At 39.4% G+C, this 14,453-nt stretch overlaps 2 protein-coding genes across 5 annotated transcripts in view; one reads left to right on the top strand and one right to left on the bottom strand.

Moving 5' to 3' along the window:
• The first annotated feature begins 718 nt into the window (after nt 1-718).
• LOC119723101 (monocarboxylate transporter 12-like) lies at nt 719-7,870 on the top strand. 3 transcript variants are annotated; one of them, XM_038193627.1, is made up of 5 exons: nt 719-737; nt 3,184-3,385; nt 3,746-3,886; nt 4,239-5,105; nt 6,698-7,870. In XM_038193627.1, the coding sequence occupies exons 2-5, from the start codon at nt 3,187-3,189 to the stop codon at nt 6,847-6,849; spliced, it is 1,359 nt and encodes a 452-aa protein (XP_038049555.1). In that variant the 5' UTR covers nt 719-737; nt 3,184-3,186; the 3' UTR covers nt 6,850-7,870. The 3 variants fall into 3 exon arrangements, with proteins under 3 accessions (XP_038049555.1, XP_038049554.1, XP_038049553.1); XM_038193626.1 differs by lacking the exon at nt 719-737 and adding an exon at nt 768-817; XM_038193625.1 differs by lacking the exon at nt 719-737 and adding an exon at nt 829-1,006.
• Nucleotides 7,871-8,376: 506 nt separating this feature from the next.
• Nucleotides 8,377-14,453, bottom strand: part of LOC119723100 (nuclear pore complex protein Nup155-like) — a 42,177-nt gene continuing 36,100 nt past the window's right edge. For both annotated transcript variants that reach the window (XM_038193623.1, XM_038193624.1), the window contains 4 exons: nt 13,363-13,473; nt 12,392-12,528; nt 11,541-11,647; nt 8,377-10,450 (listed from right to left, as the gene is read on the bottom strand). In XM_038193623.1, the coding sequence (XP_038049551.1) occupies nt 10,297-10,450; nt 11,541-11,647; nt 12,392-12,528; nt 13,363-13,473 (509 nt within the window). In that variant the 3' untranslated portion in view covers nt 8,377-10,296. The remainder of the gene's footprint in view (nt 10,451-11,540; nt 11,648-12,391; nt 12,529-13,362; nt 13,474-14,453) is intronic.

Below are 14,453 nucleotides of genomic sequence, written 5' to 3' on the forward strand. Positions count from 1 at the left end.
TTTTCTGTCAAATAAAGTTGGTCACTCAACAGTCAGACTGGTGTTTTTCGTATGCACCACCTGCCGCGATGCTAGAGGGCGCTATCGATAGGGACCAGCTGTTGTTTACATGTTTTATGTTGAACGTTATCACTCACTTTTACTTCATGAACTTGAACATGCCTAGCTAGCTAGCCGGCCAAGGTCAAACCGCACCACGCCACGTAGTCGTGCTAAAATATGCATAATGATATTGTTGATGTACCCTAACGTGGCGCGGCCCCTAACGTGGCGCACTTTGATTTTTCGCCTGTAGCGCCTAGCTAGAGCAAAAGTTTTAACTGAAATTTCACAGAAAGTTCTAAACACTCCCGTTCATAAATCGCGAGTTTATTTACCCGTTACAAAGTTATTAAAGAAAAAATTATTTTGGCGTGAGTTTCCGGTTTTATTTTCAAGTGCAAAGTGAACCCTTTGAAAATGCCCCGAAAAATAAGAAAATAATTTTCTGACAAACATCTGGCTGGGTTTGTAAGTAAAGATAATAATGATTTATCAGAATTTGTCAAGTTTACAGAAATTCTTAAATGTTAATTTGGAATGTCACGGTTCTGAGATTTATTCAAGTGCGCCACGTTAGGGAACCGTGCACTCCGCCAATTTGTGCCCAATTTCCGGACGCGACCGTTTTTGCATTTCGGATTAAATTTTATGAAACCGAAATTGTTCACAGAGGTTAAATAGCAAGCATTAAAAAGGTAAAAGTACCAGTATTTCACTGCGTGAATTTGAGGTTTATCAACAAAGAGGTTTGGCAACACTACACGAGGAAAGTTGGGTAAGCTTCGAAGTGCGCCACGTTAGGGAACACGACTATATACTTGCTACTAAAAAATGCTAGCTCTGTGTTTGGTATCATGGAGGTAGATTCTACCTCCATGTTGGTATCAACTGGTGCAGTCATGCAGCTGGCCTCGGGAACTCCATAACTTAGTTCGCAAATGTAAAACACTCTCGCAGGGCAGGGGTAAGAATTACTGCCTCCGTAAATAAAGGCCACAATTGAAACTAGCCCCATAAATGTGGCCTATTTACTGGACTAGGCCTACCTCCGTAAACATAGGCCATGCACACATCCACATGTACAAAAATGTGTCGCACTTTGCCAAATTTTGATTTTCACATTTAGGCTTAGTTTGTAGGATTGTTTTGCTTTAGAACTAGAAGCATACTCGCCCTCTTTATAGGCCAGTCAGAAAGTGCTGCCTTTTTCAGATGTCTAATTTTTGTGAAATTTCATGTTGCAATTTTGATACGCAAACGTGTAAAAATAAATCTGGAAATTTCCCGAAAAATAAACATCTGAAAAAGGCAGCACTTTCTGATTAGCCTATAAAGAGGGTGAGTATACGAAAGCCCATTAGCACCACTGCAAGTATATATGTTACAGATTATGTAATTCGTTATTACGGATTATTAATTCGTTATTACGGATTATTTAATTCGTTATTACGGATTATTAATTCGTTATTACGGATTATTAATTCGTTATTACGGAGAGCACGTGACCAGGGGCCTATGTTACTGACGCCGCTAGGCGGCGCTATCTTTGCATACAACCGCGCGTTTGCACTCCTGTGCCATACTTGCCGAGTAATGACTCAGAACGTATGAGTAATCCGTAATAACGAATTAAATAATCCGTTATAGCGAATTAGTAATCCGTAATAACGAATTAAATAATCCGTTATAACGAATTAATAATCCGTAATAACGAATTAATAATCCGTAATAACGAATTAATAATCCGTAATAACGAATTAAATAATCCGTTATAACGAATTAGTAATCCGTAATAACGAATTAAATAATCCGTAATAACGAATTAAATAATCTGTTATAACGAATTAGTAATCCGTAATAACGAATTAAATAATCCGTAATAACGAATTAATAATCCGTTATTACGAATTAGTAATCCGTAATAACGAATTAAATAATCCGCAACATATATACTTGCAGTGGCGCTAATGGGCTTTCGTATGAGTATGCTTCTAAAGCAAAAATAAACTAAGCCTAAATGCGAAAATCAAAATTTGGCAAAGTCAGCGACACGTTTTTGTACATGTGGATGTGTGGCCTATGTTTACGGAGGTAGTCCAGTAAATATAGGCCACATTTATGGGGCTAAAGTGGAACATGCACCCGAAAATGTAAAACTTCGTCAAATCATGGAGAAATAAAATATCTCCATGGTCATCAAATCATGCCGGGACTGCGGGAGCTATAGCTCCATGGTCAAATTTAGCATCTTTTTAGCATCTGGAAATGAGCTGAGCTGGCAACAGATCATGTCGGAATGTTTAAAAAGCATAAAAGGCGATAAGTTAATTGGGTCAAAGTTACTTGGACTAGTTCCATGCTAGAATTAACTATGGGTATTACGTGTAATGCGCCTATCAAATGTCCCCCCCCCCCCCCCCCCCCCCCCCCCCCCCGCTACCCCAGGTCTGATGTCGGGATTTGATCACGTTTTTCAGGCCCCAGGGTGGGGATTTTGGTCACTCAAATTACATTGTTAATATAGGCGTATACTGGAAAGGCAATCACTACTGCTCCCTTCGTATGTAAAGTAGGGGCATGGTCGGGGATTGTCACTTAAATTTTGCCCGAGGGGTGGGGATTTTGTCACTTCAAAAGTGACAATCCCCACGTCTTGGGTGGGGCAGCCCGGGAGGGGAGGGGTGGGGGAAACAATTGATACGACGCATAATACCCTAGTCCGAGTAACTTGGACCCAACTTATCGCCTTACCCTTTAGTTCTAGGGGTAGGACTAGACTAGCCCTAGTCTCAGGCCTACATCATGTATTTCCTAACAAAATTGGAAATGTTTCTCAGTCCCTGTGATTCATGTCCTTGTTCGCAAGGACTGATGAAGCAAAATGTGGCGTCGGGTTGCAACTTTCTTTCCAACATCCTTATTTATACTACACGATTACCAATATTTTGTCTTTTTATTTGTTTCCAACAATATTGTAGCTCGACCTTTGTAGAAAGGAATACAGCTCCTTTGCCTTTGGACACAATTTTGTATCGGCAAAAGAGATCAAGAAAATGCAAGAATCCGTCTGCCGTCTTGGTAAATCCACCCTCTATTTTAAAATTTATTTACTGTTTATTATTAAATGAATATGTTTCGTAGATAATGGCCAAGCCAGACAGTGCCCAGGACGGGGGTTGGGGATTTGTTGTTGTCATCGCAACCAGCATGTGCTTCTTTCTGTGTGCGGGCATGACAAGATGCGTCGGGGTGCTGTATTCAAGCTTGAAGGGTGAATTTGACAGCAGTGCCGCCATGACTGGAGCGCTAGCCAGCATTGTTATCGCCTGTGCACACTTCATATGTAAGATTTATAGTTGTATCTTGTAGATTAGTTCGAGTATATAGGACTCTTCAGCACCTTTTTTAACATTTGATTATGATCTGGCAATAGTAGAGTCCTAGAGCGGACCTTTCATGGGACTCCAAACAACTCATCGCGCACTCATCGCCCACCAAAATCATCAGATTTTACCCCCAAAACAGACCCAAAGTGCCAAAAAGCCACTTCGGGATCCAGGAGAAATCCTCACCCTAAATTCTTCTGGGCGGCCTGCAATTTTCCATCTCATCTCTTCTAAAAATAAAAACCGAAGTAGAACCAGAACCGATTCCAAGTGAAAACATATTCCCTCATCCCCAAATCCATTTGTGATTTTCCCAGGTCCAGTAGGTGCCATTATCTGTCGTCGTTTGGGTAGCCGTGGCACGATGATCCTCGGCGGGTCAACGACAGCAGCCTGTCTCTTCATCAGTGCTTGGGCGCGGACCATCTACCAGATGTACGCTTTGTTTATGGTGGCAGGTGAGTCATAAATCCTCCCCCAAATTATCAGATTATCATGTGGATTGTTACGCTACGCCTTTGTGGAAACAGTGGAGGACACTTGATGAACAAGATGAATCGAATCCAGTCTCGGGAAGTTTGGCACTGCTTTCCGAGAGATTCCGAGCATACTTCACGTGGTGTTTTTAAGCTGATGCGTGTGCGTGAGGTATGCTCGGAACGTTCTCGGATATCAGTGCAAGACTGAATTTGCTTCATCTTGTTGAAAGCGTGACTGCCTTGGCGGTTTGACTGTGCTTGTCTAGGGATCTGGACCGGTACAATTTCAAATGCATGTATGTTCTACTAATGATTTTTTGTTTCAATTTAGGATTTGGCTTAGGACTGGTAATGGTTTCTGGATTAGTTGCAGTGGCGGAGCGCTTCAAGAAGTATTACAAAGCTGCTGTCGGCGTGGCCAGCGCGGGCGTCGGGGTAGGATTGGTTGTGTCGCCGCTTCTCTTGCAGCTTCTCCTGGACACCTACGGATGGAGAGGAACCATGCTGATTACCGCAGGGATCACTTGCAACATCTGCGTCGGCGGTGCGCTGTTTCGTCCTCTGAAGTCCCTCAAAAAAGTCGGCGAACAGTCGGAACGCGTTGGTAGTTACACAACGATTCCAATGCAACAACTCAATCAAGAACAACACGATGAACCGACAACGCGTCGGCCTCGTGTCAAATTAAAGCAACAACGCAAGTGTCCGTCACTAATCACGAGTATTGCCAAATCCCTCGGGCTAGACTTGTTTCTGAGCAACTGCAGTTTTACATTCTTCTGTTGGATCAACCTGCTGGCGAACATGCCGTACATTTGCTACATCGTCTTTATCTTCCCGAGGGCATCAGCTATTGGTATCTCGGATCAGGCATCTTCGCTCGTGCTCAGCGCGTTTGGCATTGCCAGCATCTTCGGGCGTCTGGCCAGCGGATTCCTTGTCAACTGGAAATTCTCCAGCATTAAGGTGTACGCTGCGGCATTACTCATCTGCTGCGGCGGCACATTACTGACCCAGCTTGAAAGTTTCTGGAGTTTTGTCATATCGGGCGTCATCATGGGATTCTTCACTGGAGTGATGCAAGCATTGACCGTAGTAGTTGTCTCGAAATTCGTTGGGAAAGATAACATTGGAGCTGGCATAGGGATTTGCTATTGCATCAATGGTATCGGGGACTTGGTCGGCCCGATAATGACAGGTTCGTTTCTCCTTTTTTTCTAAAATCCATATACATGTAGACGAATCCGGGCACGTAATCACTGCAAACCCATGAGGCCCCCTTTAATGGAGAAACCACTGTGTACGCTAATGTGCAAAGCAATTGCCCCGTTATAGATTATTTGAACAATAGCTGACACAATGCTTTCGCCATTGAAGGGGGCCTTCATGATGAAAATAACAACATGCCTTGATTGGTCTAGAATACGGCGTGCAAATTTAACACTTAATCCTGAAATAGAGATCTCTCTATTTCTAATAGAGATATCTCTGTTTCTAGTATAGATATCTCTTTTCTGCTAGAGATATCTCTATTTAAAATAGAGATATCTCTTTTTCTAGTAGAGATGTCTCTTACATATCTCAAAAAGAAAGTGACAGAATGAGATGAAATATTTTTAAAATATGTGGCTCGTTCAATCTCATATAAATAACATAATATAAAGTATGTTATTGACTAGTAACTAAAAAATTCACGTAATTTGCACACTGTATTCCCAAGTTATGTCTATTTGGATAAAGAGATTTCAAAATTCAGCTGTCCACCACTGATCATTTACTGTTGATGAATACCCATTAAATACAATGAAACATGGACGTTTTCCCACCTCCGTGAATGAATGAAAACAGACAAAAATCGCCATCAATATTTCAGGGGGGAAAAAGAGTTAACTTGTTCCTCATATTCAAAACACAAAATCTGACGGTACAAAAGATGTTTCAGTTTTGAATCAAATGCTTAAATTTCACTCAGTTCAATAGCTTCCAATGGCATTCCATGAACAGCTATAAAAAATAGATTCTTTTTAGTAAAACATGCATAACTTCTGATAGCATGGTTCAATTTTAGTAATTCTTTTCTGGTTTTCAGATGAGTGGAAGAACATGCTCTTTTGAGACATGAGTTTATTCATGTATCAAATCTGATTGCTAAAAAAAAAAAATCATTAATAGGCCCTAAAGGTCACTTTCTTTTTGACTCAACCTGTAGAGATATTTTTATTTAAAATAGAGATATATCTTTTTTCTTAATGTTAAGTTGGCACATCTGAAAATACAGATGTATCTCTATTGCGAGGTTAAATGTTAAATTTACATGCCACACTATAAGTAACAACAAAAACGCCAATACATGGACATAGTCGAGTTTCCGAATCGAATCAAGTCACAAGCCAATGTGGCCCATCAGGCCATCGTTTATCTCTGGTTTCAGTAGCAAGAAACGACTGAGAATATTTCTAAACCCCTGCCCCCCTTGGATGGGATGCTAGTCCATCGCAGGTAACTCCCCAGCTAATGCCGGTACCCATTTATACTCCTGGGTGGAGAGAGGTTAGTTTGGGTGAAGTGGCTTGCCCAAGGACACAAGATACGGCCAGCGGCTGGATTCGAACCCCTGACCCTCTGATCATGAGTCGGGAACCCTAACCACTAGGCCACACTCCTCTCCGAGACACTTGCAAGGCTCAAGGTCTGTCGGCTCTTTCCCGACCCAGTCATTTTACATAATTCTTTTCAAATAATATAAATTATATTTCACCTGATTGTAACGACCATGCCCTTTCATTATAGGTGGTATCTTTGATGTGACTGGCAGCTACCCTGCAGTATTCTACTTCCTGGCCGGGCTGTTTTTCGTGGCGTTTTTGCAGATGATGTGCCTTCCAGTGGTCAACAAATCATCCCTGCCATGCAGAACCAACAGCAAAGTGGTGATCGTATAGAACGCAGAAGACATCTTGTTGGCAAAGCCTTTTTTCTTTCTTTTTTTTTTGGTGCTCCAAATCACAATTCGCATTTGAGAGTGGATGACTAGTGATAGACTTAAGATGACTTTTGAAGATGTTACTACAACTTTGCAAATGACTTATAAATGTCATCCTTCCAACCATTTTGGGGTTAACAACTGATTGCTTTAAAAATGTTGTTTGTGCACGTGATTATAAAAAAGACGAGAAGACAGGATTAAGTGGAGGTGAAATTTTACAAGTGGAAGAGAAGGAACAAGCTAAAATCTTGTTTTATTACTTTTGATATTTAAGATCTTTTACTTTAATATTGACTTTAAGATTTATTACATGAAGAGTGATTACTTTTATATGACTTATCAGCTGATCTAGCTGGTGTTTTCTGAAATGTGAACGTCAAAACAACTGATCTCTTTAAAAAAGATTGTGTTTGTGCAAGTGATTTAGGGTGGCATGGGTGACTAGTGGGTATTAAAGCACTTGCCTCTCACCACCGGGTTCGATTCCCAGCTCGGACCACATGTGAGTCGAGTTATGCGTTGATTCTCTCCTGTGCCACAAGGTTTTTTTCTCCGGGCTCTCCGGTTTTCTTCCCTTGGCAAAAGTCAAACACGTTTGATCTCTGGCTGTGCTCCGAGGTGATATATTGGTTTTATGGCGGCAGCCTAAGGCGCCTTTACATGCCTTCGGCCAGCTCGACCACGTTGTAGCCGCGTCCTTTGCAATTCAGCTTTAAGGATGACTAGCCCCCAATTTTTTTGTAGTAAAAAAAAACAATTTAAGTAATATTTTAGTATCTTCGCAAATTTTGTATAAATTACCAACTCTCATTTCAGCTCATCTGGTGCTGCCAAGTATTTGTTCATTTGCTTTATCAGTTATATTTTAGTTTATTATATCAGATTTATTGTGCAATTATTGGTTTAATGTTTGAATAAATTTGAGTTATTTTCGCCTCTGTGAAAATAAATCACTTTAAAGGTAGGCTCTACATGTAGATCCTTTGTGCTCAAAATCTAAAGATGGGTGCTCAACAACTAACCTGATGAACTTTTAGCTCTGTCAAAGCTGCATATTCAGAGAAAACACTATTCTAGGATCGGGCCGCGCCCAAAATCAGCCTCCGGGACACTTTCGCATTCACCTGATTGCAGTTGAGCAATGTCAGGCACTGAACTGACAAATAATAGCAACCACACGCGTGTGTGCATCATGTTAATGCTTGCTAGTACCCATTCACGGATTTGCCAAATTACAAACAAACTACTAACGGAAATTTCCAAAAATGTGTTACTTGACACATATTTGGAAATGGCCTTTTATTGTTTTGTTTTGTTTTCAAAATGACAGCCTGCAAGAAAGAATAATTTCACTGGAAGTTTAGTGCCATTACTATCTTAAACCAAGTAGCTTTCCAACAATCATTTTGTCGATTACTTTCTGGATAGCTGCAAATGATGTACTCTATCTTTAAAAAAGCTATGAAATAACAAAGCACGATGGTAATTTATGAAAGTCGTCAAATTTTATTCCATTCTTTTCCTTTCTGAAATGTTAATGTTACATTACATGTAGCAAGCAACTAAAAATCAAATATGAAACATGGTTTTGAGAGACCTCAGATCACATAACATGAAGTATTTACATGTAGTTTGTATGCAAACTAAAATACAAATTATATTTCCAGTGCTTAAGAAATAGCTGAACGGACTGGTCACTGTACATCATGTAAGTACATGTACCATATGGAGTCATCAGAATAATGAAATTAATACAGACAACAGTATCTAATACCAGCAACCCTGCACCAACAATAAACAATGACATTTCCTACTTACGCTACCAACACTGCATACTCTATGGACAAATTGAAGCACAACTCTTTTTTCCCCTGCATTTTGTCTCCCTGACCTTGGCCCCACCTTTCACAAACATCTCAACACCCCCCAAAAAAGTGTCGCATGAAATTTGGACTCCTATAAAATCTGGTCGCACATGTGACCTGTCACTGTCCTTCATGTAATTATGTCCACTAAGGCATGCGCGACACAATACAACGAATCCTTTTTTTATAGACTCCAAATTTCGTACTACACCAGCTGTGCAGGATATTCTTTTCAACACAATGGTCTCAGGCAACACAATTATACAGAACACACACACCAAGCGTATAATAATAACCAAGCGCGACGGGTCAGATGCATTTTACACAAAAGCCGTTGGTCAAATTTGTACTCGTGCATCTATGCACTAGTGTTCACTTTTCCCCAAAATCTGTGGACCAAATCAATTGACAATAAAAAAAGAGAAAAAAAAAGAACTATGTCTGTTTGATGAACAGAACATAGGGCTTTTCCGCATTATAATTTTTTTCTTATGGATTTATGCTTTTTTGGCAATGTGCAGTCGTGTATTAAATGATAATTTCATGAACAAAATGCATTAAATGTACATACAAAGTTTCAACAAATGGGCCTTGTAGTTCCGTAGATATAGGCCACTGAAAAACGCACCTTTAAGATGACGTCACATGACATCATCGTGACGTCACTCTTCGGGACACAACTTTGCTAATAGGGACTATGCATATGCTAACTTTGAATGGTGTACGACAAAGTTACATGCCCAAAATGGCTGTGACAAAAATCATTCACAGAAGAAAGAAAAAAAAATGAGAACAAAAACAAAGGCTTTTCCGCATCATTGCTTAAACGCCAAAATTAGAAAAAAAGAAACACAGAAAAGAATGCTCAGTGTGTTATCAATTACAGAAAAAATGAAGGGGGAAAAAAAAACAAGAGCTGTATAGTTTACAAACACATAATAGGAAACATCAAAGGTAAATTGGATGAGTTCACTTGTTTTTTACCTTTTTAAGTTGATATCCAGACCTGGCATATGCTTTCTTAAGTGTAACATCGGTTTTTGTTTCCTTTAAAAAAAGGCACTCATACAAAAAAACTCCAAAAGTATCTGTTACAAAGGGAAACTAAACCATTGAAGCAAATTGTTACAGAGGTCTAGTGGCCTATGGAATAATATCTGCTGCAAATTACTAGCCCCCAAATCAACATTGAAGAGACTATCACAAAAATACAGGTGGGGGGGGGGAAGCTGTTTGTAATTCATCACAAAAAAGACAAATAACCTATTTTTTTGTTTATACAAATTTATAATCGAAAACATCATGGGTGATTTTGATGAGATCATTTTACTAAGAATTTTATTATAATTAAGAGGATTTTTTGACTTCGGTTTATGAAGTGTCGAGGTCGTTTTTGTTTCCTTTCAAAAAAAGGCGCTCGTACAAAATATCCATATATTATAAGGGACACTAAAAACCATTTACGTACAGCATCTTATTCCACACCTGATTTTTTACCTGATGTATTTCGGTTTTAGGTTTGATTTTTAATTTCATCTTCAAGTTTTTGCGATCTGAAGGCGATCCAATTTTGCTTGCAGTTGCTTAAAGTTCTTCAAGATGGACTGTACGGACTGTGGCATGCCGGTCGTTGCCTCCAACTCAACTTTGTAGTTGGCGATGGCATCTAGGCACACATTGATGAACTGACGTCTGAAAAAAAAGACAAGCATAGTAAAGCTGGTGGCAAAGTGCACAGAATTCCATATGATTGATTCAGAATGGCTATTCACTGGAAGTCTTTTCATGCATCTTTGTCACCTAGTGGGCTAGATTTAGCCCATTATGGGGTAATCCTATATGATAGCACTGCCCAGATCTCAAACACCAGCCACCAACCAGGCCAAGTCACAAGTGACAGTCAGTCGGTCACAAAGAAAATTATAGGATTTAGAATTACTTATGTACCTATGAGATTTCTTTCTACCTAATAAAGGTAGGGGTTTTTTTTGGGGGGGGGGAGTTTTTATATAAAAAGAAATAAGATTCATAATAATTTATCAATTTTTATATTTAACTTAAGACACACAGTTGCAAAATCAGAAATTTGTATCCAAAGGTGTTTGAAAATATAAAGAAATTCAAAAGTGGTCTTATTTTTGTCAGTGGTAGTCAGCTATGATTTTTCCCCTTTGGTTTGAATATGTCCGATTATGCGCATGAAAGCCCGGCTGGACGCAGATGGTAAATTACAATAAATATCCAAATAATATCCAAGTATGACCCCCCGTCTCAATGGCGGCCATTTTAAAAACCAACATTTTGGGTTGTTTTAATCCTTTTTTGTTGATTTTTGGCCAAAATGTAAGAAATCAAACTGCTAGGAGACTTTTGAATGCATTACTACAAAATACAACTCTCGTTTCATGAGAAAACACCTTAGAAAGCTATTGGGTGCATTTATGGTTGTCATAGTAACCGACCAAAAATGACACAAATAGTGCAGGGTTGGTGCAAAATTTATGTATATGAGGAACTTATTTGATATTTCATTTTCAAGCAATCCATGCAATCAGTTATTCACTATTCCAAGAGACCGAAAATTATTTTGGTATAGTTCAATAAAATATGCCTTCAACTGAGTTATTGCTAAATGTTTCCTAGCATAAATAGTGACATATTATTTGGTATATTATTCAAGTATCATTATGATCAATACGATTTTTATGCCAACACAAAATACAATATTCTGACTATTTTGAACGCCGGTGATCGATTTTACACGAGTTGAAAGGGTTAATACCTTTCATGGATGGCGACACGGCTGGCTGATTCAGCAAAAGTATTCAGCAATGCGCAGATGACAATGAGTAGATGTAACGGCTGTGCACAGGTTTGCCAGAAAGGATCCTGCAAATAATAGACATGGATATCAATAATGTACACATCTGTGAAGTGTTCTGGCAAAACGAGACGGAATTGGGCACAGGCCATAGTGGAGAAAAAAAGAAAGAAAACTTTTTTTTTTAATTTTCATATTTATGATATTTGTAATCTTTGATACGTCTACTACACATATTCTTTTAAAAAGTAGTACACAAATTGTGGAACAAAAGTGTTTTATTCAGGAAAAAGAATTGACATCTTTTCTTTTCTTGGAAGAGGATAATAACATTACGACAGCTGTTTGTGTATGATTTCTGTTTGGTCACAAAATAGTCGTTGAATCACACCGGCCCGTCATTTTGAAAATGGCTCTGTCCAACTTGCTTCGGAATCACGCGGCAACTCTAAAAATTCTGTCACGAGTAAAATAGCTATTCATTTACCTCAAACACAAAACTGTGAGTTTCTTGGAACCACCTAGATAAGTTGTGCAATGACAAGCTCCAAGACTTAGCCGGGGAAATAGTTCATTTTCAGTCGCTACCCCACAACTTTGGAATTTGCAGGATTGAGGCTATATGCTATTTTTCCATGAGGCCAATTTGATGATTTTGCCGGCTTGAGGCTACATCCTAGCAAAAAGGCCTAGGGAGTTAGAGTTAATATGCAATCAAGTGTGACCCAAATGGAGTGAAGCCATTGCATAAAGTTTCGTGAAAATGGGCTGCTGTTCTTTAAGTCTGGAATTAATGGAATCAGTCAGCGAACCTTTGCCTTGAAGTGCCCATCATACACAGACAGCATCTTGGGAAGTCCTACGCCCATGTCCAGGAAACATCGAAATACCCAGGAAGGATGCCAGCTCAACTCACAACTTTTCTTCTCCAGGTACAGGATCAAAAATGCTGGCAGACGGAAATGTACAAACAATTTAAGGAAAAGTCTTTTCTGTCTTTAAGCTTAACCATTAGTTCCTGTACCGCCCCAAACCGCCCTGCCTGTTACTCCCTTGTACCGCCCGAAACCCCCCAACACTCAATGGTTGTATGGATTCAGAGAATAAACACAATGTAATACAATGTCGTGCAGATGCTAATGGGTTAATCAAATATTGTCAAAGTCCTAACTTTCCTTTAAAAAAAAAACCCAGAAATTTTTGCACAAATGAAAAATTGGAAATATACAGCCCTACGTTATAAAAAAAAAAGGAAATTTATTGTGGAGAAAACAAGTGAAATGTCGCATTTCCATCCATTAGAATCTGAATGTCTGCAAGAATATAAAGTATTTCTTTTTCTGTAGCACAGTGCAAATTCAAAGTTAACACTCTGAATGGGAATGGGAAATTTTGTGAAAAGAATTAGCTTTCGCATTCACATTTTGCATTTCGTGAACATGTTTTCCCACTTGTGTGAAAAGGCGAGAACATTTTTTCCTAGTGTGGGAAATTCTTTTGACTTTCTTTGGAAGAGAAAATGTGTAAAGAGAAACTCCATTCCCTTTCATATCATGGAAGCAGATCCCTGTTCAAGAAAATGTAACTCTTTCATTGACTTTTCATATTTGTGGTCTGAATGTATTATTATACTGCCGTCGAATTCTGTGCAACACATCGGTCCAAAAACTTATTAAGGCTTTGTTTGAGATAAATATGCATGGGTTTTTGAAAAAAAATGTAAAAACACCTCTCCCCCCCCCCCCCACCGCCCTGGCTCTAAGGATTGAAAAAAAAATCTTACCTAAAGGGAAGTAGCGTTCTGAGGAAGAATATATGCGTCCTAGCGCCTGAAGCTTCTTGGCAAGGATGGTCATCCTACCATCGGCTGGTTTGTCAATGTTCTCACTGAGCTCTGGACACAAAAATCATGGCAACAAATAAAAGGAAAAACATCTCAGTCCATATTAGGTGAGAAGATAAAATGTGACCTGTCACCACAAAATGAGCTTAAAGTTAGATTTTTATTTATCTTCAGTTAAACTTGAATCCTCGATCCTGATTGGTCGATCCATGGCAACAACAGTGTGATATGAGGCTGTATTGCACGGTCCATATCGCACCCTGCGTATTGCACCATTCCAAGATGCCACTGACATTCCAGCTGCATGCGCTAAACCGCTAAAAGGTTCGTGTAAAGCGATGGTCCAACTTTACAGCGTGTCAAGTTTGCTTGAAGATAAATTCGTTATCACGCTCGCGCTCGTGGAACACGGAAAATGTAGTGCGTCTGTGTCCCACATACCACAAGGCCGGACACAGAGGCACTACATTATTCCGTGTTCCACTCGTGCTCATGGGATAACTAATAATATCTATATTCTGCAGAACAAGAGCTTTCCAATGGTCTATAACATTCAGGGGTACTGAGTTCAGTAACGGAAATGTAGACCACCAACTTACTTGAAGTGGTAAAATTGATTCTTTAGAAAATGGCAATAAAAAATCCTGCAGTTGTGTTACAGTGAGTGAGCAGTCAACTAATAAAACAGGATGAAAATAAGTTTCAAAGATGTTTGACAGAACAAACAAAAGTGTAGAAAGGTTAATGAGGGCTTTAAGATCAAGGTTCACCTTGAAACAAACAAAATTGATCCCCCTTCAGATTTTGGTTTGCCCAACTGTACTGCAAAATGGCAATTTCCGACTTTCAGCTCATTTTCTGGTGACAGTTCACAAATGTGCATATTGGCAAAAAAATACACGGGACGATAGCAATATCTATTTACACCTTAGTAAAGCTGGTTTCAAAGCAATATGGTCTAAGGGCTGGGTAGTCATGTGGGTCAATTTTTGGGGGGCAAGGTGAGGACTTTGCAGGTGTTAATGGCTGTG

The sequence above is a fragment of the Patiria miniata genome, unplaced genomic scaffold (assembly GCF_015706575.1).
Source record: "Patiria miniata isolate m_02_andy unplaced genomic scaffold, ASM1570657v1 HiC_scaffold_16, whole genome shotgun sequence".
NCBI lineage: Eukaryota > Metazoa > Echinodermata > Asteroidea > Valvatida > Asterinidae > Patiria > Patiria miniata.